General features: G+C 35.6%; 1 protein-coding gene across 3 annotated transcripts in view; it reads right to left on the reverse strand.

Moving 5' to 3' along the window:
• Positions 1 to 25,244, reverse strand: part of LOC117906937 (calcium-transporting ATPase 3, endoplasmic reticulum-type) — an 89,829-nt gene extending 64,585 nt beyond the window's left edge. Inside the window, exons 1-10 of one of the 3 annotated variants that reach the window (XM_034820221.1) lie at positions 24,916 to 25,240; positions 24,278 to 24,328; positions 24,094 to 24,127; positions 22,304 to 22,321; positions 21,134 to 21,270; positions 17,796 to 17,870; positions 14,428 to 14,473; positions 13,257 to 13,316; positions 13,059 to 13,139; positions 8,788 to 8,873 (exon numbers count right to left, since the gene is read on the reverse strand). In XM_034820221.1, coding sequence (XP_034676112.1) covers positions 8,788 to 8,873; positions 13,059 to 13,139; positions 13,257 to 13,316; positions 14,428 to 14,473; positions 17,796 to 17,870; positions 21,134 to 21,270; positions 22,304 to 22,321; positions 24,094 to 24,127; positions 24,278 to 24,328; positions 24,916 to 24,948 — 621 coding nt within the window. In that variant the 5' untranslated portion in view covers positions 24,949 to 25,240. Of the gene's footprint in view, positions 1 to 8,787; positions 8,874 to 13,058; positions 13,140 to 13,256; positions 13,317 to 14,427; positions 14,474 to 17,795; positions 17,871 to 20,411; positions 20,724 to 21,133; positions 21,271 to 22,303; positions 22,322 to 24,093; positions 24,128 to 24,277; positions 24,329 to 24,915 lie in introns of those variants that run through there. The other 2 variants (XM_034820223.1, XM_034820222.1) reach the window with 2 other exon arrangements.
• Between the last annotated feature and the right edge of the window lie 2,432 nt (positions 25,245 to 27,676).

The raw sequence follows: 27,676 nt of genomic DNA on the forward strand, positions 1-27,676 counted from the left end.
ACAGTTACAGAGAAAGATCCTAACACCTTCTCTGTACACTTGAACTTAATTGAATCCCACAAAATCACAATCCCCCCCGACGCCCCACAAGCAGGAAGAGCAGCCCATTCCAGACTTCTACCTTTCCAAACACTACTCACAGACCTCCTATCCCAAATTTCTCGCTTTGTTTCTTGAAGCATCACCACATCTGGGTTTTGAGTACTTAAAAACCTTCTCATAGTCCTCCTTTTCTTCCTAGATCCTAAACCTCTTGTGTTCCAACTTAAGATCTTCATGAAAACAAAAACAACCCAACACAACCAGCACCCAGTACTAATCCTCTCCTCGAGTTCCAGAGTCATTTTTCCTCTTTCTTCTGGAGTAAACCTTGTCCGCAGAGAGAGCACTCTTGTTCTCTCCTTCCACACCTTTTCCATTATCCCTGACAATTCTAATCCTCAAACTCTCCAAAACCGACTGAACCTTGACCATCTTCCTAGGCGTAAGTCCCTCAACCTAAAAACCTTCCAACGGGAGGGTGGAAGGTTCCAGCTCTGGGAACAAAGCCTCACTTGAGACACCACGCTCCTCAGGGTTACTGAGTGTTTCCCTAAGGAAAGGCCGGTCTTTAAATTTTCGGTTAGAGGTTTGGGGTGCACTATTGTCGTTTTGTTTTACCCATCAAAAATATTTTCTCAACTTTGAATAGCCATCCACAAAAGTTTTTTTAAGCAATACTCAAGATAGAAAAACATAAAGAAATAGGAAAAAATAAACATGTTATAGATAGTATAAAAATGAGGAAAACAGAAATAAATCAATAAAATATTAATGCAATGAAAAAGTTGTTTCTTACACACACAAAAGTATTTACTGTAAAGGCAAAAGTCAAAAACTCTTGTACAATAACATTTTAACTAACAATTATAAAGAACCTCTACCTTAGAAACACATCAAGAAATAACTACATTTGCTTACCACTATCGGATCAATTCAAGCATCAACCACTCTAAATTGTGAACTATTGCACATGGGTGACAACACCATGTGAGATGCATATTATACTAGATAGATGCCTAAATTGTTCAACAAACATTTCTTTACAAGATCTATAAAGTTGAGGATGACAAGTGTTGAAATCAGCAATTCATATAAAGTCTCCAACCAAAGAACTAAGACCACCATTCTTGCCACCTTTCATGCTTAACAATTCCTAAGTTACATGTAAAAATATATAAGATTAACATATATTTGTCTATCTATGCTTCAAATATAAAGCAACAAGGTAAAGAGGAGGAAGACTTTCCAGCCTACTTTGCTTCAATTCCCAATAAGACCATTTCAAAGTATTTTAGTAAAGCACAAAGATTAAATATAAGCTATATGTAGAAAAATCAGTTTTATTCTGCTTATTATTGTCCACATAATATTAGATGAATTAATTAGGTTGCTATTTACTCTCTTGTTTTTTAGCTAAGTTTGTTTTCCCTAGAATAAAGGAAGTCCAGCATATAAGGACATGAGCTATAATCATTTAGTTTAATTAATTGAATTACTCCGAGTTCTTTCTAGTAGTGTTTTATCGTTTCCTTCCTTGTGTTCATCTTGTTGGTATCAGAGCTAGGTTAAGTAGCGTTAAGTTGAGGGAAACAATGGTTAAAATGGCCATGACTAGAGCAAGCAGGGGCAATGGCTCTAAGGTTGCCTCAGGTACTTCTCAGTCAATCCCTACAATTGCTCCAACTGCTTTCTCTGAAAATACCTCTCTCCGTATCACGAACCATAAGCTAAATGGGAAAAATTTTCTTCAATGGTCTAAACCCGTTGAAATGGTCATTTGTGGTAAAGGGAGAATGGGTTATTTGGATGGTACCATCCTCAAACCGAGTGGAGATGATCCCTCATTTTCAAACTGGGACGCATAGAACCATGGAAGACAAAATTAGAGACACATATTTACTTTTTCTTATGGCTAAGGGAATTTAGGATGCAATTACAAGAGCATACTCGGATTAGGAAAATTCCTCTCAGATGTTCAAACTGTGAAACAAAGCAGGAAATCTAAGGCAAAGAGAACAAGATGTTACCTAATATTTTAACAACTTGACAAAATTGTGGCAGGAAGTAGATCTTTTCAACAATTGCAATTGGAAAGATCCGGGAAATGGCCTTATGTATAGGAAAATGATGGATAAAGATAGGATCTATGATTTTCTTGCTAGACTCAACAAAGATTTAGATGAAGTTCGAGGTCGTATTATTGGAATGAAGCCACTATCACAAAATAAAAAAGTTTTTTTCTGAAGTCTGCCGAGAAGAGTATCAAAAGAGGGTGATGCTTGGATACTCATCTTCTCCAGTAAGCGAAAAATTTTTCCTTAATGGCGAGAGTTTCTAACTCACATGGAAATAAAAAGGGCCAACTTTGGTGTGACCATTGCCAAAACCCACACCATACAAAAGAGAATTGTTGGAAATTGCATGGAAAACCAACAAATTAGACCCCAAGCAAAGATAGAGGACGAGATGCCAGAGGACTCCAAAGTGTGCATGAACCCAAGGTTGAGAAAACTAGGAATGACAATCTCTAAAAAGCAAATAGAGCAACTCTGCAAATACTTCTCTACACAACAATTCAATGTCAATTCGTCCCACATGGTTCAGAAAGGTAAAACTCTAACTACTTTTAGTCATATGACAGGAAAAAGAGAACTCTGGATTATTGACTCAAGGGCTACAGATCACATGACCAAATGCGAGAAGTTCACATCATACATTCCTAGTCCAAGGAACCACAACATTAAGATTGTTGACAGATCCTATTTGATGGTTACAGGAATCAACACTACTAAATAAGTCATATCATAACATTGAAAGAAGTTTTACATGCTTAATTATCATGCAATCTTCTTTCTATAAGTAAAATTACAAACGATTTATATTGTGTGGTTAATTTTTCTCCTTCCAACTATGCGTTTCAAGACTAAATTTCAAGGAGGACGATTGACAGTGCTAGGAATTCAAAGGGCTATACTACTTTGAGAAACACATTTCTGTGCGTGGTCAAGTTCAAACCGCTATGTGCAATTCTTCCTCAAGAGAACAAGAAATAATGAGGTTACATCATCAATTAGGACATCCAAGTTTTCAGTATTTTTTTTTATAGGAAACAACACGTATATATTGATAGAAAAAAAATTCAATAGAAGGATGAGGAATCCTCCCACCAAAGATGAAACTAAACGACACAAAAAGATAACAAGACACTACACTAAGATAACTACAAACAGTCTCCCTTGACTAGACCGTCCCGTTGGAACTACACATTGCTAGTCAATCTAGTTGTAACACGTTAAGGGGAATGCCCTTAAAAACCGTGGAACAAAAAGCCCAAAGAGAAGTAAGGAAATGAATGGAATCCCAAAGATCTCTGAATTCCTAGCTTTGTCCTCAAATATCCTGGCATTTCTTTCCCGCCACACAACCCAAATTAAAGTTATGCACCATCCAAGTTTTCAGTATTAAAGCATGTGTTTCCTTTTTTCTTTTCTTTTTGTGAGAAGCATGTGTTTCCATCATTGTTTCAAAGTCATGATTCCTTTCAATGTGAAATTTGTTGGTTTGCAAAACAAAAAAGTGTTTCTTTTCCTACTATTCCATATCATGCTTTTGAAGCATCATGGTAATTCATAGTGATATATGGGATCCTTCTCATATTCAAAGTCTCACAAATAAAAGGTGGTTAATCACAGTCATAGACGATTATACACGCGTTTGTTGGGTATATCTTCTAAAAGCAAAATCCGAAATGTCACAAGTTTTTCAAAATTTTCATTCCATGATTAAAACTTAATGTAATAAGAATGTTTGAGTTTTTTGCATTGATAATGGAACTGAATATTTCAACACGGTGTTAGGCAAATTTCTTATTAAAAATAGGATGATTCATCAAAGTTCTTGTGTTAATACTCTACAACAAAATGAGATTTTTGAAAGAAAAAATCATCTATTAGAGGTGGCTTGAGCGTTAATGTTTACTGCAAATGTTCCAAAATATTTTTAGGGGGGTGCTATTCCAACTACTTGTTATTTGATTAATTAGATGCCAAATTTGTGTTTTAAATTGTCAAACCCCATTAAATTGTTTGCTTGAGTCTTATCCAAAATCACACACGTTTTCTACCTGGATTTGAAAACTTTCAGTTGTTCTACATTTGTTCACAATCATGATCAAAATTGTAGCAAATTGGAACCTCATTCACTTAAATGTATGTTCTTAGGATATTCAACCGCTCAAAAAGGGTATTAGTGTTATTCTTCTGAGAAAAGAAAACATTTCACTTCTATGGATGTTATGTTTTTTGAAGATTGCCCTTTTTATCAAAAAAATCTCTTCAAGGAGAGAGTGTGTGAAAGATTTTTTTTTTAGGAAACAAATCCTAACAATTTAAAGTCAAATCCGGAACCATGGGAATATTTTTAGGATATTTCTCTTGATTTCTCTCTTTCTGCTGCGCCTAATCCACAAAAAAATTCAAAAAATTCACTTCCCAAGGTTCAAAATTTGAATTCCATGGAGTCTCCACATTTGGTGCTAAATCCGAATCCGACCCAGAACCGGGTTTGAACATAAAGAAGTTAGACACTCCCATAGCTATGAGAAAAGGTACCAGATCATGCACAAAACTTCCCATTTCAAATTTTGTATCTTGTGACCATTTATCACAACCTATTCAATTGTTGGCTGCTAATCTGGCAATCGTAGAGATACCAAAAAGCATACAAGAAGCCTGGAGAGATCCAAAGTGGAGGAAAGCTGGAATAGAAGAGATGCAAGCCCTCAAAACAAATAAAACATGGGAAATTGTGCAGAAACCAAGGGAAAAGAGGGGTTGGGCTTTAGCAAATAGATGTTATTTTTGCCAAGCACATGAGGGGTCCATCAACCATCTTCTTCTCCATTGCGAAAAGACAAGGGATGTGTGGAAGTTGTTCTTTACTGTGTTTGAAGTGTGTTGGGTATTTCTTTCCTTCGTATGGAAGGGGTCTTTCATGGGTAAAAAGTGTAGGACAGTTTAGAAAGCGGGCCCTTAATACTTGTTTTGATCAGTTTGGAAGGCAAGGAATAGAATTGCCTTTGAAGACAGTGTGTTGTCCCTCCAAAGGTTGAAAACTTCCTTTGTATATTTACTTTGGTCGGAGACTAAATTGTTTATAAAAGATGGCCCTTCGATGTTAAGAGATTTCATTGATTGGGTAGGTTCCCGATGAGGGAGGTTGGTTTTTTTTTTTTTTTATCAGAAACGAAGAAGAATATATTAATATAAGAACAGATACAGGAGAGAAAAAAGAAACAAAAAAAAGAGAAAAAACCAAGGGAAGGATGAGAGGTCCTTCCTACACAAATTGAACAAAGGAGAAAACTCCCAACAAGAGAACTCTAAAAACAAAGATAAACCCCATCAATCTTCAAACTTTTGAAACGCAAACCGCAATCCAGTTGAGTTGTAAAACATTTAGAGGAACTCCTCTAAAAGCTTCAGTACAAGAAGCCCATAAAGAAGAATAAAACCGAATCAAATCTCATACCATCTCTTCCGTTCTCCCTTTATCCTCAAAGATCCTATTGTTTCTCTCTTGCCACACCATCCAAATCAAAGTAAGGCAAGCAATTTGCCAAAGTGTCTTGCCTCTTAATGAGTTCCCCAAGCCTTTAAAAGTAATAACCAACATGTCCTCAAGACTCCTTGGAGGGACCCAAACCAACCCTACTAGATCGAACAACCTGTGCCAGAGTCCAATGGTAACGGGACAATGAAGAAAAAGGTGGTCAATCGACTCTCCATTTCCTTTGCAAATAATGCACCATTGAGGACAGAGGGTTTTGTAAGGTCTTCTCAATCGCAACTTGTCATTGGTGTTTACCTTCCCATATGCTACTAACCAAGCGAGGGCCTTAACCTTTGAAGGGACTTTTGAACTCCATAAGAACTTGGCCGGAAAGAACAATATAGGATTTGAGACTTTTGACAAGGCCAAGAAAAAAAATTTCACTGAAAACAAACCTGACGAAGACAAAGACCACGCTCTTGAATCTGATAAAGAAGGAGAGAAAAACACAGAACTAAGGGAGGACATTAATCTCTGAAGGAGATCAATTTCCGAATCCATAAGATTGCGGCGAAAGTTAAAATTCCAAGACGGAGGAAAGGAATTGCCAAGGACATTTGAGACAATGAGGTTTTTCACAGAAATAACTCTGTAAAGATCAGCAAATTGAGAACACAAAGTTTGGTTACCCCACCAAAGGTCTTCCCAAAAACGAATTCTCTCCCCATTGCCCACTACTAAGCAAACAAAAGGGGAAAACTCCTAGAAAACTTAAACAATAGTTTTCCAAGGACATCTGTGTGACCATCTAACCACCATATTGGCATCCCATCCATTAGGATGTGTCCCATATATACTCGCAATAACCTTATGCCAAAGACCACTCCTTTCTCTAGGGAACCTCCAAAGCCATTTCCCTAAGAGAGCAATATTTCTTATAGAAGTCTTCCCAAAGCCCAAACATCCCAACTCCTTTAGTCTACTAACAATCTCCCGTCTGATAAGGGAAGATGAGGGAGGGGTTGTTCTTAGTATATCTTATTGAATAGTTTTTTGTTTCAACTATCAAGGGGTGAGTGTCTCTCTCCTGTACATCTTGGGCCGCTATTTTAGCACCTCTTCGTAATACAATACTTTTACTTATTTATCAAAAAAAAATGTCAATGGGTTGTAAGTGGGTCTTTATCTTGAAGTGTAGAGTTGATGGATCAATCAAGTACTACAAAGCAAGACTTGTTGCAAAAGGATATACTACCAAGAGACGTTTGCTCTTGTTGCAAAGATAAATACCATTTGGGTTCTCTATTGTCACTTGCAGTGAATCTGGAATAGCCTCTACAACAGTTGGATGTAAAAAATGTGTTCCTAAATGGGGACCTGGAAAAAGAAGTTTATATGAACTTCTTGTCGGGCTTTGACAAAGAAAATGAAGATAGCAAGGTTTGCAGACTAAGAAAGCCCTTATATGCATTGAAGCAATCACCAAGAGCTTGGTTTAATCGCTTTACCAAAGCTCTTTGCGACAAGGAATACAAGCAAGCTCAGTCAAATCATACTTTGTTTTACAAACAAAGAGGTGAGAAAGTTACAATTCTTATTGTCTATGCTAATGATATAATTTTGATTGGAGATGACAAAGATAAGATGGAAAGATTAAAGAAAAACTTGTAATTGAGTTCAAGATGAAAGACTTGGGAACTAAGGTATTTTCTTGGAATGAAAGTTGCAAGGAGCATGCAGGGGATTTCAATGTCAAAGGAAGTATGTATTGGACTTGTTGAATGAAACTGGCATGTTGGGATGTAAGCTGATAGACACACCAATGGATCCAAATTTAAAGCTGAGAGAACAGTCCAATGGAAGCCCGATGGACAAAGGAAGATATCAAAGCTTAATGGGCAAACTTATCTATTTATCTCATACAAGGCCAGATATTACCTTTGCAGTAAGTTGTGCTAGTATATTTATACATTCACCGTTTGAGAAGCATATGGAAGTTGTTTATCGAATTCTAAAGTATTTGAAAGGTAACCCTAGAAAAGGTCTCTTTTTTGGCAAATCCAAAGAGAGGGGTATAGAAGCATTCATCGATGCAGACGAGGTTGTGCTTGTAAATGATAAAAGATCAACCTCAAGCTACTCTACACTTGTCTTGGGAAATTTGGTGACTTGGAGGAGCAAAAAGCAAATAGAGGTAGCAAGAAGAAGTGGTGTTGAAGCTAAATTTAGAGTCATTGCCCATGGAATTTGCGAATTACTATGGCTAAAGTTACTACTAGAAGAGCTGCAAGCAACAGTAAAACTTCCATTAAAAATTTGCAGCGACAACAAGGTTACCATTAATGTTTTGCACAATCTTGTTCATCATGATAGGACGAAGCATGTAGAAGTAGACCAACACTTTATCAAAGAGAAGGTTTGTCTTATGTCCCAACAACCGAGCAAGCTGTGATTATTCTTACAAAAGATCTACCCAAACCATTGTTTGAGATATTGATTGACAAGTTGGGAATGTTTAACTTGTATAGTCCAGCTTAAGGAGGAGTGTAGAAAAATCAGTTTTATTCTGCTTATTATTGTGCATGTAATATTAGCTGAATCAGTTAGGTTGTTATCCTTTCTTTTTTTCTAGCTAAGTTTGTTTTCCCTTGAATAAATGAAGTGCGGCATATAAGGACATGAGATGTAATCATTTAGTGTAATTAATTGAATTACTCAGAGTTCTTTCCAGCAGTGTTTTATTGTTTCCTTCCTTGTGTTCATCTTGTCTACATCGGAATTTATAGGGTAGGTATAACCTACATGAATTAAGAACAGTTCCTTTTTACATTTAATTTTGGCTTGAACACCAGTCCAGTCCATATAAACATCCCATCGATCATGCAGTTTTGCTGCTACCATACATGACCATTTAAGCTTTTAACAATTTGCCTAGTAACCATGCACCACATGTACACACTTCTTTAATATTTATGACTAAGTTCACTTGAAATAGCCAAGAAAATGAGTTAAAACTTTGTATCCTATACACACAAGTATTTTATGCTATGCAAAACTTTGTATGAGTGACAATGTGTCCCATGTATCACATAAAAATGTCATAAACGGCCCATATTAGCTCCCAAAGAACAAAAAAATGTTTGCTTGAGAAATTAATATATATCAATTTCATCACAAAAATTTTTAAATTTTTACCGAGAAGAGAATATTTGTCTTGTCTTGGTACACAGCGTTTGTAGCAACAGTGGAATCAAGCTCTTTTTCAACAGAGCAGCTCTCACCTATCATCATCAAAGAAAAAGTTCAACAAGAACTTGATCATGCATCTGATCAAAAAATCTTGTAAACTCATCAAGGACAAGAGAATCACCACAATTCAAACTAAACATGTTATAGTAAGAAATGTTGACATCAGATAACACAAATATGTGTGTGTGTGTGTGTGTGTGTGTGTGTGTGCGCGCGTGTGCGTGCGTGCATGCGTGCGTGTGTGTGCCCATGTGTGCATAAAAAAAATGGGGAAGCAATATTAGTAACAAGCATTCTGGGTATATAATGTTTGCTCTTTTGCATCATAGATGGAAAATAAATTAACACACAGGAAAAAAAAATGATGGGCAACTAGAAAAATATATTAATAGAATAGCACCTAACAAAGGGGGGGATACGAAAGGCTCAAAAAAAGACAAAATCTACTGAACAAGGTAGGCTACAAAACAACCTATACATTCACAATTTAGGCTATCTAAAAAATCCAACATTGTGGCAATCTCCATCCCCATCGCATCATGAGGCCACTCCAACAAGGATTTCAAAAAAGTCTCCATCGTCTTACATCTAGCATCTCTCCATCACTGAATATCCTTTGATTACGCTCTTTAAATGCACCAAAATAAACATAAGGGAACCATGCACCAAACCTTCCTTTGCCTTTTCTCCATCCCCTTGGCTTTCATAGGAAACAACAAATATATATATTGATAGAAAAAAGAAGTACAAAAGAAGGATGAGGAATCCTCCCACCAAAGATAAAACTAAACAACACAATAAAAGAACAAGAAACTACACTATGAAAACTACGAACAAGCTCTATTTAGGTTTGGAAACCCTTATTTCAACCCAAACATTGCTAAAATAAGATTCCACAACTTTTTAGGCCTATTATAGTGAATTAGAATACGAGTGGTTGTTTCTTCATTGTCTTTGCAAAGGCTCCATCTATTTCCCATTGTCCACCCTCTTCTCATGAGGATATCTATGGTTAAGATCTTCCTTCGAACTGCTTCCCATGCAAAAAGACAGGTTCTTAAGAGACCTCCAAATTTCTTTAGCTAGGAACATCTCTTGACTCTCACCACTAAAAGAAATATAGTAGGACTTAACTGAGAATTTTCCTTTCCTATCTTCTTTCCCATGTAAATTGTCCATCCCTACTCCTTGCACTCTCACTGAAATGAATAAGCTTGAAAGTGCTTCCTAAACACCTCATCCATTTTCGAATCCTGAAAGTGCTTTCTAAACTGAACAGACCAATGGCCCCCATTCCTTCCCCTTTCCCATAAATTTGCTAATATAGCATATCCTTGTCAGAGACTAAACTAAAAAGCAATGGGAAGACCACTTTCAATGGACTCTCGCACACCCATATGTCCCACCAGAATTTAGTATTCATACCATTTTCAACCCAAATAGATGTCCTAATTTTAAAATCATCTCAGCTTCTTCGAACTGTTTTCCATAATAAGCTTATTCCAAAAGACCCTCTCACACCTAGGGTACTCCATCCTCCATCCATTTCCCCATATTTAGCTTGGATAAACTTCCTCCACAAAATGTTATGCTCATTGGCAAACCTTGACAACCATTTACTTAGTAAGGCCTGGTTGAATACCTTTAGCCTCCTAATTCCAAAACTACCATACTTCTTATCCTTACAAACAATGCCACATCTCGCTAGATGCATTTTTCCTTACTTCTAAATGACTATCCCACATAAAATCTCTCTGATCTTTTTCCAATCTAACTCTTACCCTCCTTGAAATTGAAAAAAGAGACATAAAGTAAATGGGAAGGCTCGATAGTGTACCCTTTAAAATAGTTAATCCCCCCCCCCCCCCAGATAGATATTACTTCTTCTTCCAAGAGGCCAATCTGTTTTTGAATCTCTGCTCTACTAAACCCCATACCACACATGAATTATGAACAACTCTTAGAGGCAAGGCAAGATATAAGGTAGGAAGGTTCCCAACCGTACACCTGAATGAAGAGGCCAACTTTGGGAATCCAATATCCAAGACTATTTAGAATAGTTGTGGATAAAAACGTTTCTATTTCTTCAGTTCTCGGTCCATCTCGTCCCTTCTCTTGGAATTTGAATTTCCGCCGTAACTTGTCAGATTCAGAGATTGAGGACTTAGGAGGCCTCATGCAGTCCATTGATGATTTGTATTTTTCTCCTTCGGTCCCAGATGCCAGATTATGGTCATTATCCTCTTCAGGGATTTTTTCAGTCAAATCCTTTTTTCTAGCATTATCTCAATCTTCTGGATCTCCTCAGGTCTTTCCTTCAAAGTTCGTTTGGAATTCTCAAGTTCCTTTCAAAGTGAAGTCCTTTGTTTGGTTAGTGGCACACAAGAAGGTGAATACTAATGACATGTTACAAGTGAGAAGACCCTACAAAGCCCTTGGTCCTGATATTTGCATTCTGTGCATGAAGCATGGGGAATCAGCAGACCATCTCTTTCTTCATTGTCCCTTGACGATTGGGTTGTGGCACAGGTTATTTCAGCTAGCTAAGATGGATTGGGTTCCTCCAAGGAGTATATATGACATGATGTTCATCAAATTTAAAGGCTTCGGTAATTCTAAGAGAGGGATTGTTTTGTGGCAAGCTGCGAGCATCGCTCTAATGCGGGTTGTGTGGTGGGAAAGAAACGCAAGGATTTTCGAGGATAAAGTTAGGAATTCAAAGTTCCTTTGGGACACTATTGTTTTCCTTGCTTCCCTTTGGGCTTTCTGTTCCAAGGCACTTAAGGGGACTCCCCTTAATGTGATTCAACTAGATTGGATAGCGGCGTGTTCTCCTTAAGGATTGGTCCTTAGTGGGAGTTCGTTTGTTTATGTGTATTTTCCTGTAATTTAGTTGCCTTTGGTGGGAGGATTTCTCATCCTTCTTATTGTACTTCTTTTTGCTATCAATATATCTTTGCGTCGTTTCCAATCAAAAAAATGAAGAGGCCAATCTTTCCACCCCCACAGTAACCATCTCACTTTTTTGAAGGTTTATGTTCAAGCCTGACACAGGTTTAAAGACAGAACAATAAATCTCTAGCATCACAACTGTCTATCAAAAAAAAATAAAAAAAAATCTCTAGCATCACAACTCTTCCAGTAAGTCTGCATGAGTGGTTACTTCTGCAGGTAGGTACAGTAAATTTAAACTTTGATGGATGTTCTTTGGGTAATCTGAGACGATTGCGTATATAAGGCTTGATCAGAAATCATTCAGGTACAATATTGAGAGCTTGCTCTAAATTTGCTGGAGTGGGTCCAGCTATTGAGGCAAAACTACTAGCTTTATTAGAGGGTTTGTTGCAAGCTAGCCTTGTGCCTCTCCAACATCTCTCCAACGTAAATGTAGTAGCAGATTCTATTGTTCTCATCATTAATGTGTCTAACAAGGAGAAAGGCCCACGGAAGTTTGATAGTTGGTATCGCAGAATTCCAAATGTTGCTAGCGAAACCAGATGCTTTTTCTCTTGGGTTCCTCACTCAGCTAATCAAGGTGTAGACTGATTAGCTAGGAAAGGAGCAAAACAATTGGTTTCTTTTGTTGGAGACTTTTTTCCTCCTTGAGAATGTAAAGCCTTTGTACTATGTGTACATTGTTTTGTCCGCTCATAATCTGCACAAATAGTAGAAAGTTCTGTGAAATAGCATACATTTTTACTTTTTTATCAATATTTGTATCTCATGGAAGGATTGCTCATTCTTCTTTGTATTTATCATTCATTGAAAAGAATATACTTGTTTCTAATTAAAAAAATTATTTTTAAAAGTGCTCTTTAGATGTACATTTATAAATAGAACTAGTGAACCACCTTGCCAACTCTCTTGATTGTATAAAAGGGTGAATGTCGCTTCAATATTATGAGCTTCCAATAGGAGGCAAACTAGAGTAAACGATTTCTAGGATGTGGTTTTGGAGAAAGTGTCTAAGAGATGGATGATTACTTAATTCAAGCATGCCTATCAACATCCTTACCATCTATTCCTATCTATCTTAGTAAATGATAAATTTTTTTTTAATCAGAAACAAAAAAATATATTAAATATGAATAAAGAAATACATAAGAAGGATGAGGAATCCTTCCTAAAATACAGCTGATCAAAAAAGTAAGATTGCTATCTTAGTAAATGATATAGGTCATGTAAAATTATAACATTTGAACTGGAAACAGAAGTACCTGTAAGAATTGCTTGATCAACACGTAATTGATTGCTTAGCATCTCAATCATCCTCATATCAGCTGGAATTTTGCATCCCACTATCCATTCCAAATGAAACAAAATATTAAAGTTAACTTACCAAGTTTTGTTGAATTATGGAACAAAATACATTGACTCTGAATATTGTTCACAAACAGTAGATTTGACAAACTCACCACTAACTTCTACAATATCCCCTGGAACAAGATCTGTCGCAGGTAGTATGGAGAAGCAACCTGCAACATATATTTCACATGTGTGATGAGAGTGATTCAAAATAACATTCATAGAGTCAAGATTAAGTTCATTTAGCATTTCTGTGCAAACACTAACAGGTGTCGTCGAACAGCAATGTATATGTAGTATAATATTAAAGAGATACAAGCTAATATAACTATGTCAAACAAACGAAAATCCTATCCAACATGGTGATGAAGAATATCATGAGCAGCATTAAAACAAAGAAGAGCAGGAAACCAAAGGCACACAGTTTGTAGATTGTGTCACAAGTCCTTGAATCACTATGCTACAAGAGGTTAAAAACTTATACTGCAATCTAATATGGTTCGTAGTTTCACTTTGAAGAATAAATAAAAATCAAATGAATGTTGGCATTCTTTCTTGTGAATAGATACAAACAATTGGAACAGTTTTCAATTACTAACAATAGGTATCAAGGCAACAACCACTCAACACACATGCAACTTAAGAGTCCAGTGGGCAGCAACAATTACCTAAGACAAAAGATAGTTAAAGATTTAGAGTGCGTTTGGGACTTTTCTATTTAAAGCGTTTTTAATTGAAGTGTTTTCTCTAAAAGCGCTTTTAGGAGAATGATCCATCAAATTCTTCTCCAGGAATCACTATAAGTAATTTTTCAACTTTTTAAAAATGTTTTCTAAATTTTGTATAACACGTGATGTTTCTCCAAAAATGCATTTTATATTATAAGTGTTTTCTAAAAGCACTACCAAGTGGACTCTTGACTCCTTTCTCAACCTTTCAACAAGAAGCAAATCAATAAGAAAGAAGATGGGCAGAAATGCCTCAAGGAGGCATTGTGTAAGGGAACTGCAAAAACAGAGAGGGAGATCCACAGCAATAAGAACATGCCTATGAAGGTGTCCCTACAAAGATAGCCAACAGTGTCAGACTATAAGAGCACCAACAGCATCCATCACCAGAAAGGCAAGCTACCACATGCACTAAAATAAACAAACTACTTAAGGTTCTATTGGGCAAACATTTTCAGGATCTCAAAAGACATTAAAATCCATCAGGTGATTCATATAATAACATAACTAGTAGTAGCTATCACATAGTTGTTAATTTGAAAGTTCGCCTTACCATTTCGCAGCACAGTTGCAATATCAGCTTGGTAGGCCCGTAACTCCTACAATGGGGATGAAAAGAAAAGAGAAAAAACAAAAAGAAGAAAAGATCATAGTGAGCTACAAAAACAAAGCTAAAATTAAAGGTTTCCAAAATCAACAAGAAATAAAACAGATAATAGTTGGTCATTCCTTCACCTCTTAATCGTTAATCAATAGATTAGATTATCCTTTTCAAAACATCTTTTAGCAATTCATAGTGTCTGGACAAGATGTTTGAAAATTTCCCCTCCTGGGAACTCAGAAACTTTAGCAATATACTTTTATTACAGTTATTCATCTTAAAAGTATCTTTATAAGAAACTAGACTCATAATTGTATTGAGTAGCACAATAATTTATGAGAAGGATGAGATGCCCTTCAGAACAAAAACGTACATAGACACTAAAAGAACTAGAGAGAAAACACAGCTTCAGCTCCCCACAAATAATAAACCACCCATGGAGATAAAGGACAGACCATTAAAATCAAGTGGGCAAAATGTCCTCGACAAAGTCAACCAGAGAGATGGCATCTCTTTTGGCCAGTTTATTAGCTTCCTCATTTTCTGAGCTAAACTTCCAAGAGAACAAATGGCTCAAAACTCCAATGATACCTAAAATCCTATGCATCCAGTGCTAACATCTCTGTGATCCTCTCCATTCATTTGCCTCCCAAAAAATAGAAGTAAAAAATTTGACTGAATACCTCTCCAACATAAGATTGGAGGCACCCCACTCTCTTGTCATTGTCACATTCTCCAATAATGCCAATATGTGCTTCAATGGCCAGCTCAAATCCAGCTGCATTGCAGACAGCTCTAATGCCACCTCTATGACCTGGAATGAGGCTAACAATTCCTATCGGTCCCAAGTACTCAAGGATGAACTGCCAATATTAAATTCAAGCTACCAAGGGGGGAGAGGAACGCACTCAATGGGAAACTTTACCACTTTTATATGTGTGAAGCAGAGCAATCTTCAATCCAACAAAAGAATCTTAAGACTACAAAGCCTATCAAAAAAATATGTCAATAAGAACTCTAGAAAACTTGGGATGTAGCTTTGATAGCCAATGAGATGATGGATGAGAAAAGATGCCCAAGAAAGGAAGGGGTAGTTTTAAAAACTGATTTTGAAAAGGCTTATGATCATGTGGATTGAGATTTTCTGGACCATGTATTAGAGAGGAAGGGGTTTAGTCCTAGATGGAGGACTTGGATGAGAGGTTGCTTGTCCTTGGTAATTTTCACAATCCTAGTGAATGGAAATGCCAAAGGATAGGTCAAAGCAACTAAAGAACTAAGACAAGGAGATCCTCCGTCCCCATTTCTTTATACTATTATAGCTGATGTGTTGATTAGGATGATGTTGAGAGCAAAGGAGAGTAGTCTATTGGAGGGCTTCAAAGTAGGTAGGAATAGAATAAGAGCGTCTCATCCGCAATTTGCAGATGACACCATTTTGATTCAATTCCTTCTTTCCCTACTAATTTTGTTTGGAAATCTCAAGTCCTTTTTAAGATCAAGTCCCTTTTAAGATCAAGTCTTTTGTTTGGTTAGTGGCACACAAAAAGGTAAACATTAATAACATACTACAGTTTAGAATACCCTATAAACGGACAGCTATGGGGGTTTTGTCCCCATGGATGATGACACTGCATTGTTGTCTCATCTTCAATGGGCAAGAATCTTGGTTAGGTCTTTGAGCAAAGCCCGGCTTGTTGCAAGTGGTAGTGAGGGCTTCCAGTTTCTCCATTCAGTTGTAGTGGGAAGTTCCACCGAGTTTTTCGATGGTGGCTTCCAGATGCAACAACAATGGTGTTTGCGGATTGGAGAAACGGGAAGATGTGAAGAGTGGACCACACACTAGCATAAGTGTGGGAAAGGAGGGATGCCCTTGGCTATCTGCAGACGGAGATGTGGTGTAGCACTTCGACAAGAGTACTCAGCTAGGTAAAGAGATAGTTGTTTGTCCCATAGAGACTACAGCATGGGGGGAAGTCTAAGAACGTGATTTAAGGCATACTGATAAAGCAGTTGGGGACTGTTTGGTTAACCCCTGTGAACCAGGCCGTTATGGAGGGGTGGTGTCAGGGTCTTTGAATTTGGGCAGTAGGTGTTTGGGTGGGGCTCAAGTTATCAAGAGTTGTGTCTCCAATTGGGCCAAGGCCTTAATGGGCTGGATGCCTCTAAGGCCCATTTAGCTACAGATTTTGTAGCAAAGGAGGATATAAGTTTGGGTCAGGCCCACAAATCCTTTATTTCAACTAAGGGGCGGGTTTAAGTGAGGGTTGTGGTTGTTCAGACTTGGTTGTGAGAGAGAATGGCCCTCTAGGGCTTCATAAAGGGAGAGATTTCTCAATAGAGAGTCAGACGATTCTGCAGAGAAGTTGTGTCGAGGATGTTGTTCAGAGGTTTAAGGCATCTTCTGCATCGGCCTTCGTGTGTTCCCGTGCGGTGTTCACTAACAAAGCCCTTGTGGCAAAGGTGAACAGGTTTCCAAGATCCTCCTCTTCCTTGGGACTTTTGGACTCTAGGTGTTGATTGCTAAAGATGCCACTTCAAGATGGTAGTCTAGTGGAGACTTCAGGAAGCGCTGAGAAGGATACTTTGGACAAGGTTGTGAGGACTAGAGCTGGGAAGTTGGAAACTCCTAAAGCCCTGGAGCTTGTTTGTGTTCCAAAAGGGGAGGTCATGGATAGCCTCCCCACTAAGTTTGCCAACTTTAGCAGCTTTGTGGGGATACTAGTTGAGGGGTTCGAAAAGGAAATCAGCTCCCTGTTGAAGAAACTGGAGGCAAGGAAAGGAAGGGGGGTGAAAGTCCCAGGTGGAAAAAAAAAAAAAAAAAAAAACTTTCTATCCACTGCTCGTTTTAAGAAAAAAACTCCGAAAATTAGAGTGCTCAATGAATTACAACAGTTCCCCTCTCACTGTCAGAGGAAGAGGAAGGCAAAATGAGGTTTCAGAACCTGTTTTGTGAGATTGTGGGCTAGCTTTGAGTGTCAATGGAGAGGTTTGGTATGTGATTGGGTTTCCAGGGTGTCTCTGTTAAGGTTGTAATCCTGGTGGTGGTTTCTTTGTGTACTTGGATCTGTTTGGACCTTCTCAGGGGTGACTGTTTTGGGAGGGTGGTTGGTATTCGCTTTTCTTTGTTTTTCTTTTGCTTGCCCTATGGCCCTTTTTGTATATTGCGCGTGTACTCTATTGTGCCATTTTGCAAGCACTTTTAATATATTCCTCTTATTTACCTATCAAAAAAAAGAAAAAAATCCATACCCAGTAGCCCAACTGAATGTTTGATTGCATTCATGCAAGTGTCCTAAAGTAAAAACTCTGAACCTTACCTCAAGAGCTTTCTCAGCATTTGTTTCTGTAATTACTCCCACTGCTGCATTTGCAGCTAATATCATCAAGATAACCTGTACACATAATTTTACAAAAAAAAAAAATATTAGTCAAAAATTACACAAAGACACTGGGTCTTGGGTCAAGGACAGCATTAGCGTAAAATTGGATTTTTTGCTCCATCTATAGTTCTTATTAACTGAGTGAGGATTATCCAGGTCACTAGCCATGCATGTGCTAGGAAAATAAGCATGGCCCATCCAGGATGGTTGCAAAATCCATATTTACACTTTTTTTTCAAAAGTATTACTATTAAGCAGGTGTATAAGACATGCTTGGTCTAAAATTTTTTGGTGACTAAAAAGGAATATATGAAACTTAACAAGGATGTTACTCAGGTTCATAAACCAAATCTACAGTCAGTTAGACTGAGCTTTGGTGGCTTTCTGTCAAAAAAGCCCAATACATGTCTGTGACGTATAACCTGGAACTATTTAACCAACAAATAGCACATACAAATACATAAAAATTTCTAAACAGCCATATTATGTAAAAACCGAACTCAATACAAAAGATATTAAGGGTTCTACAGGAGAGCATGACATACTAAAAAAACTGCATATTGACAGACACATAATACAAATAAAGAAGCAGTTTCAAAAATATTTTGTTGACTCAACCCATCAAGTGCTCTTATTCCAAGTATGGTACAATGTGCATTGAAGTGAAAAATTCTTTCAGTACAACAGATTTTCCATTCAGACGCAATGAGAAACCCACTCTGAAAGGTGTAGAAAAAATTAATGACACAACTGTTAAAACAGTGGCAGAGCCAGAAAATTAGTTTGAGCTAGAGGCTGATGTGGTGTGGGGAGGGCAGGAGGGAGGGAAGGAGGGCGGCAAGATTTTAAAATTTTTTTCAGGGGGGCAAAAGAGATACACATCTCACTAGTCTAGCCTAGTGATAAGTATTTAAGCCCTTCAAAGTGGGAATAGGTTCAAATCCCTACCTAAGCGCCAAGTTTTTTAAATTTTCAAGGGGTGCAAATGCCCCCTGGGCTCATGGTGGCACTGCTGTTAAACACTTCTTCAGCATGACAGTTTGATGTTACATTAGCCTGTTAGAACCTTGTCAACCCCAAAAAGAACAACAACACTTCAAACTATCTCCAACCGCTCTGATTTTGAGATAGAAGATCTAGAAAGACTAATGTCCTCCCGTGCTCGTTTGCACTTATCTTCATCTGCTCTAGATGCGAGAGCTTGGTCTCTATTTTCTTCAGGTTTATTTATAATAAAGTCTTTCTTTATAGCTTTGTCTAGTTCTTCTGACCCAGTTCCTTTTCTCCTTACTAATTTTGTTTGGAAATCTCAAGTTCCTCTTAAGGTCAAGTCCATTGCTTGGTTAGTGGTACACAAGAAGGTAAACACTAATAACATGCTACAGCTAAGAAGATCCTACAAAGCCCTCAGTCCCAATGTTTGTATCTTGTGTATGGAGCATGAAGAATCAATAGATCATCTTTTTTTACATTGTTCACTGACTTTGGGGCTATGGCATAGATTATTTAGATTGACTAAGTCAGATTGGGTTCCTCCTAGGAGTATTTGTGACAAGATGATCATTACATATAAGGGATTGGGAAGCTCCAATAGAGGCTTGTTACTACAAAAAACTACTTGTCTAGCTTTGATCTAGGTTGTGTGGCATGAAAGAAATGCTAGGATTTTTTAAGATAAGGCGAGGACATCAAAAGTTATTTGGGGTACCATTCAATTCCTTGCTTCCTTTTGGACCTCTTGCACCACAACTTTTAAAGGCATTCCCCTTAATGTGGTTCAACTTGATTGGTTGTCAGTGTGTAAGTCCAAAGAAGTGGGCTATCAAGGAGAGGTTGTTTTGTGTATTTTCTATATGGTATATAGGCTTACTTAGTATTTTAGAGGTTCCATTTGTTTAGTTCTTTGTTTTTGGGAGGATTTCTCATCCTTCTTCTGTGCTTTTTAAATCCTTATTTAATGTATTACATAGTTGCTTCTCATCAAAAGTAATAAGCACTTCAAACACCTAAGAAGTTTAACACAGAAGCTCAGTCAGAGAACCTCAGGATGATGTTAATTGCCCAGCCATCACTGTTATAACATGCAGTTCAATCAAAATACCTTTAGCTATAACATATTCTGAAAAACTCCAAAAAGGACCTCTTATGGAAAATCATTTTTTGTAACCAGGTTGTCACAGATGATGCTCCATACCTTTAACATAAGAAAAATTACCAACATGAATCTATGGCAAATAAAACCATGAAAATTTTCAAACAGGGGCCCATTCTGTTAATAACTTGCTTCATGACAAGGTTTCTGTAAGTTCCAAAAGGGCTCTTTTCTCCTTCAAATTCCAGGTTCAAAATTAATTTCTGCCAAATGCAAATAAAGTTTTCCACATTGAAATCAAGGAACTCTTCCAAAAAATGAACATGACATCAACAATATCTGGTAGCAAGAAACATGAGAATTCAGAAGAAAGTAAAGAAAGGAATTGTTTTCTTGCCAGTAATCTTATAATAGATGAGATAGAAAACATATTAAGACTGGTGAAACAGTCTTGATCTTACATCTAGCAGTTGTCAGAAGACCAGCTCCTATCCTAGGGACATGCACGAGTATCTTGCATACCGCATTAATGGGGTAAAGAGTCCATCTCTGTACACACACCATATCTAATGATGCATACAAACAAGAAATTAATTTCTACCCACTGTAATCTTGCTATGTTATGTTTGTGAAGCCTGATGACCAGGTCAACATTAACAGACTGTAGACACTTGATATTGCAGGCATGTAGTGCATTAGAAATCATTCTCATTGCAAGTATCTTGCATACTTCATTAATGGTGTAATGAGTCTATCTCTGTATACACACCATATCTAATGATGCATACAAACAAGAAATTAATTTCTACCCACTGTAATCTTGCTATGTTATGTTTGTGAAGCCTGATGACCAGGTCAACATTAACAGACTATAGACACTTGATATTGCAGGCATGTAGTGCATTAGAAATCATCATCATTGCAAATATTCAACTAAAACAAATCCATGCTGCAATGAAAGCTCGCAAACCATGTGTCTGAAAAGTTAATAACTGTTGGGGAAAAATGCATGCATCAAATAATTATTCTACACACTTAAACATCTTCACATATTTACAGCTTATACATCTTAGATGCAAATCCCTTTATAATTAGACCATTATTACTAATCAGAAAAGGAAATATTTACACATACTGCACCAAAAATAAGAAGGTAACCCATCCTAGCAACAAGATCTCTTACCGAAGGCTCCAGAAATGCAATTAAGCCTGTCTCTCCATTAATTAAGGCCAACACAAACGAAACAAGTGCTGCTGCAATTAATATCTTAACAAGCAAATCATCGAATTGCTTCAAAACTAATTTCCAAAAAGGGGTACCTGCATCCAGTGAAAGTTTGCATCTGTATATAAAACCGTTACCACTAACATAGGTTAGGAAAAAATAATAAGGTAGCATTTTAGACACCTTACTGTCTGCTGCCAAGTTAGATTGAGCCTTACAGCACGGTTGATAGCCAACCAAAAAATTATGAAGTTGAAAGTTCCTAGGAAATTTCAAGCACTAACAAGCAGCCATGTTCTGATATGCTTAAATGGTTAAATTCACAAGCCCCCTCCACCATAGCCATTTACCCTTTATGCTAGTTTTATGACAGCCAACCATCTTTTCAATATAACCTAGAATAACCATTCCTGGCCAAAATAGTAAAATAGTCTTTATTACCTATAGCCTTAATCAAAGCCATTCCATATCATTTGAGTTAAAATGAACTAGTACAAGTGAATCATAGAGTCATCCAATTGATTGAACAGCTCTGCCACCTAGGATTTAGTGATTTCTTAATTTTGATGTTCCTTTTGAAGATTCCAAGTACCCAATTCAGCTCAAGGATCAGAGCAACAACTCATTCCCATGATTCAAACTCAAGCTAAACCCTTCAAAATCATCCCAAACATCCAACCATTGATTTAAAATAGAATTAAAATATAATAAAAATAAACAATCCCTCATTTTCTCTGGAAAAAAAAACCCCACATACATTGACATTGTGAAGAAGCATTTCAAAGAAAGATTACAACCCAGATAAACCATATTCATCTTCCTCAACCATCTTCACCATACAAAGTGATATTTCTTCTTTTTTTTCCCCCATTTATCAAGGTTGTGCCAACCATGTTGCTTCAAACTAAATGATATTAATAATAATACAATTTTCAACAGAAAATAGGGTAACTCAAAGAAAATAAATAAGGTATCTTTTACTTTCTATTTGTTGTAAAATGGGGTTAGAGCGGCGATAAAAGATATTCAATGCATGAGTATACTTGTGCAAGTGATGAAAGCATCCCACAAAGTTGCTGATGTAAATTTAGAGAGAGGCAGTTTGGAGAATGTACGCTATGTACTTACTTCTCTCTTCAGGCAGCACTGCATATCATATGTGAAGCATGCAAACAAAGAGCAGGAAAGGCATTAGAAGAAATTAAACGAACACCAACTTTCATAATCAAAGCAACTGATCAAACAATGCAGTAGATTACAGACTACCACAAGAAGATTAAGAAGATTACCAAGCACCATATGATAATCTAAGATGTGATTTACTAAAATCATCCTATCAGCAATAGAAATCATGCAAAACGCAACAATATACCACTGGCTCTTGAGATATTTTCATATCTACGTGGAATCAAGGATCCATATAAACTTTGACTACAAATCATAGATCCCAGCAAAATAACAGGTGTGTTACTTGACTTGTACTGACCAATATGAAAATTAGACAGTTCAAATAAGAAGGTAGTGAATAGAAGATATAAAATTAAAGAAAACATGGGCACAAAGTGCATAACCATGTCAATTAAGAAAATCAAACTAGCAGCATGACTTGCAGAAGGGTTCTTTTTTCTCAGGGTATAGGGGCGATGGTTGGAATAACGTAGCAAGACAAATTCAGACAATTACATTTAAAAGTTATACAAATCGATAGGATAGGGCTTATTAGTTTGGTTATGATTTTAGTTTTGGCATCTAAAATTCAAAATAATGTTCTTAGAACACCCAAATATGTTGAAGAAAATGAATCAGTTGAAATTGAAAAACACACACATTACAACTTTCAGATTCTTGCAAAATTAATAAACCTGTAACAACTCCTATTTGTAACATTAAAAAGTGTCACCACAGAACCAACAGCATTCAGGCTAGAGAGAGATCAATTGACAACCCTCAATCTAGCAAACCACTAAAAGAAATTAAGTTTACAGAAGCTCGATTCAATTTGATGACCTAATCCATCTATTTCTACAGAACTTTTTATTTGGTTACAAATATTTTGGGGGTAAAAGTATGCAAATGGAATGATGAATATTCAACCAACCATAATTCTGTTTACATTTAATCTAAGTAAAAAATGTAACCAATTGGATACCGGATATGATCCTTATATAGGGGATATCTTACTTGTCACTTGACCATATGTGAAAGGTTCTGCTGATAACAAGCCAAATCCTTACTATTTATTGTCACTGCCCACCCTAGAAACTCAATGAAAATAGAACTAATTTGACCCAGGTAATGACACAAAAGAATAATATGCACCAATAGTAAAATAAATCATCACATATTGGTCTTATATCAAGCTTGTGATAAGTGTTGTTTGTGCGTATACTCCTAGATGTGGAATACCTTAAGCACATCCATTCAGACTTATCAACCAATATAGGGCCTTGAGAAACTGTCATTACTCAAAAATAAAATTGAACTCCAAAACAAACAACGGCATCTAAATTTATTCTCAAAAAACCAAAAACAATTAATTCGTTAATAAGTTACTATTCTCAGTTTACATTCAATTCCTAGGGCACCCAAGAAGAATAATTTCGAGTCTTCTGACTATTCTGCAAAAGCAACTCCATGATCATAATCACTATAATAAATGAACTACAAATTCATGATTATAATAAAACAGTGATTGCTAAAACCATGGAAACAAATAATAGCATGTGCATACAAATTTGTGAATGGAATGTGCCCAGAGGAAAAAAAAAAAAAAAAAAAACTCCCCACAAATTTGTGGATAAACTTTGCTATAATTTCAGAGGCACCAAGTCTCCATACCAATTCATTCATTCAAGTATCTAAAAATACAAAGGGAATTTAAAGCACATGTCAATAGAAGTGTTGGAAAAATAGCTTACCGTTTCTACCATAAATTCTAGCATACTTTGAGATCTGCAAAAAAACAGGTCAATAAAATCAGGTGGGACTGAATCAAACGTGCATTAAATCATGATGCAAATAAACCATGAATATTTCAATTCGATTGATAATTAGCGGAAGGAGAGAAGCTGTGAATTTGGTTAGAAATAAAATTCCGCACACCTGGGAATCTGTAAGACCTTTTGTTGGGTCCACCTCGAAGAACTCCAAGACCTAACAAAAATTGGCCGAATAAACTACATGATGATGAACAAGAAACAACAAGTTTTAACAGTTTCCACTTCAAAAATATATCAAACATTAATTCATAATGTTACATCCTTGGGAATCTGAGAAGGTATAGGAAAATAAAAGAAAAGTTAAACCCCTGGAAAATAAAAGAAAAGTTAAACCCCTGGAAAATAAAAGAAAACTTAAACCTCGCAGGACTTCCAACCTTTCGGCATCGGAAACTTCCGAAATTCAAACCATAAAGCTCCTAGTGATGATGATAAAATGTAGGCTTTGTGGCAAAAAAAAACAACGGAATCTTACAACAAAAAAAAAAAAAAAAAAAGATGTTAAACGTGTCGATTTGAAAAGGTGATGGGGAATTTAAACCAGAACAATGCTCCGTCTGATCACTGAGAAAATAATAGAACAGGAAAATAAAAATTGGAAATCTTGCAGGAATTGATGAATTTAAATGTGAGAACAGAAGAAAGACATAAAACTCGAAATCTCGCAAGGGACATCTCAACCCTAATTTCATTATATTTTTCAAGATTCTCGTATGAGCGTGGATGAAGCCGTGATTATACCTCTGCGACGGATCTAGCATAGGCGTTCTCCATAAGAGGATGTCGATTCAAAGAGTTCGAGGCCTGAATGGATGATGAATGAGAGAGGTGAACGTTTCTTCTTTGAGTGTGAACCTCTCTCCAAGTGAGAACGAGAAGGTGCTGGTGTGGTGTGTGATCTTGAATTTTAAGTTGAGATCTATCCGACGATGTCGGTTGTCTAGCTTTTATCACGATACAAACGTTACAGTGAAGCAATTTCACGCTAGTGCCTAGGGCTTATATATTAAAACGCACTTCCCGTTGTTGTGTCATGTGCGTGAGCTCTCGAATCCGGCCCAGGCCGTCAACGTGGTGCACTAGGGAAGATGATCACGTGCTTCGTGATAAGCTGAATTGGAAACTTTCTTTTCTTTTCTTTTTTCAGTTTTTGAGAACCCAATTTTTAAAATTTTACTTTTTTTTTATCATATTTAAATAAAAATACTTTTATTATTTTCTTATAAAAATAACCCTCTCTTCTAAAATCTACTTAAAAATACCTAAAATAGTAAATGGTGTTTATATTAAAATTTTGTTACTTTTCAAAAATAAAAAATAAAAAATTTTTGTTAGATTTACAATTTGAGAATTGTATCATCTTTTTTAATTAAATATTTCTTCTTCTTTTTTTACTCTTTATGAAACTTAGAGGAATGTATAATATTCAGATTCACGTATTTAATAATGATTTTAAAAAGGTTTTTTTACTTTTTTTATTATGAAAATGTTTTTTTAAAAAATTACATATAAAGTGTTTTTTTCTAAAATATTATAAATGGTTTTTTAACTTTTTAAGATTGATTATTAAATTTTATATTTGCTTTATAAACAATTTTTATATTATAATTACTTTTTAAAATAATTGTTAAATAAACTTAAAATCTTGATAAAAAAATAATTATAAATTTCTATTTATTAATCAAATATAAGATAATTATCTATACTATTTGGATAAGCAAATATAAGGGATCAGCAAGGTTAAATATACTTTATCTTTCAATCTTTTTGTGCGTTTTACACTTCAATACTTTGTCGACTTGTTGAAGAGCATTATTTGCCCCCAAAACTTCCTAAATAACGATATTTTGCACTTTAAAAACTAACAAGTAACCTGTTAAATGGATAAGGGCAAAAAATGAATAGGTAGCTTCCTAAGTGAAAAAGACAGAATTAAAATGTAAAGAATAATGTTAATTGTTCTGGGTCGAAGTTACCATGCTTTGTAACTAATTTAAAAATTATAAACAATCATACGATCATTTCTCTAAAAGTGTAAATCAAAATTGGTAATTGTTACATTCTAAAAGCATTTGTGGTTAACTTAATGTTTGTTTTATCAAAATTCAAATCAAAATGTGAGAAATAACTACTAATTATAATTATAATTTAGGAGAATTTATAAATGATAATCAACTACTATTCTTTAATAAGTTCAGGCAGCAGTTTTTGAATTTAAACTTGATTTGACAAATTGTAATATAAGTATAAGATTAAGAATAGAGTTTACTTAGCTTGGGTTCATTTTTTCAAATAAAAGGAATTTTAAGAAAGTTGAATCAAAATCCACATAGGGAAAATCTATAGTGATTTTACACCTTTGCATTAAAGTTGATATGTGTATTGATACTCACATGTCTAAAAATGAAGTAAAGAGGAAAGGAACACTTAAAAATTATATATAGTATTGAGGATAATTATGATAACCTTTAAAAAGTTATAAAAAAAAAAAAATGCAGTAGGAAGTATTAGGACACCGAGGTTGTATTTGTTTTTTTACTTAATTATAAATAGAACCTTAATACTTAATAGTGTTAAATATTATGTTGTTTGTTTTTATAGTACTTTATTTATATTATGTGTTAAAAAGTAAATAAAAATTAATATGTTATTTTTTATATTTATAAAAAGTTATATATTTTGAATTTTTTAATTCAGTAAAAAGTTTGTAATAAGTCAAGAAAAAATAGAAAAACAAATAACAAAAATTCTGAAAACAAATTACTTTCAGCAAAATGTAAAAAAAACAAACACCCTCTAAGTCTTATTTTTGTTTATTGGCAATTTTGTTCTTATCTGTCATAACTTAAAAAACTTTTTAAACAGTGACTTACTTTTTATCGTATAACTAAAAGATTAACAGATGTTTGTAATTAAAAATAATACAAAACATGAATTGACATTTATATAATTTGTCATCATCGCTTGAGTAATTTAATCTTTATAGATTGTCATAACCATTAGATTTTCATCTAATAAATCAGTTTAGTACCTTATACTATTAGAACAAAGGCCTTAAAAGCAATATATGATGTAAATAAAATTAGACATGAACTTTTACTTTTCTATCAATCGTTTGCATTGATATTGATTTGGGCATTCAGACTCATATCACTTACATTGTACATTACTTGAGTGTACTATAAGTTGCATAAAATATGTAAGTCATTGTTTTATTACAAAATAATAAGTAGTTCACATCGGTTTATGAATTTGGACAATCAAATCCAGTAGAAATTATAGTGTACTACTTTATAATTTAAGGAAAATTTTGGTTTAACAATTGAGATGATGTTTTTATGATAAGTACATTAGTGTATATGCTTATACATTAAACAATACTTGCAGCGAATCATGATATAAAACTACCAGGTTGTTATGTCACCAACTTGAGAGGATATTAATCTTGTACTGAAATCAATAAGAGGTTTTGACCTATGGTTGAAACCCTAAAATGGTCATA

Source organism: Vitis riparia, chromosome 18 (genome assembly GCF_004353265.1).
Source record: "Vitis riparia cultivar Riparia Gloire de Montpellier isolate 1030 chromosome 18, EGFV_Vit.rip_1.0, whole genome shotgun sequence".
NCBI classification, from domain to species: domain Eukaryota; kingdom Viridiplantae; phylum Streptophyta; class Magnoliopsida; order Vitales; family Vitaceae; genus Vitis; species Vitis riparia.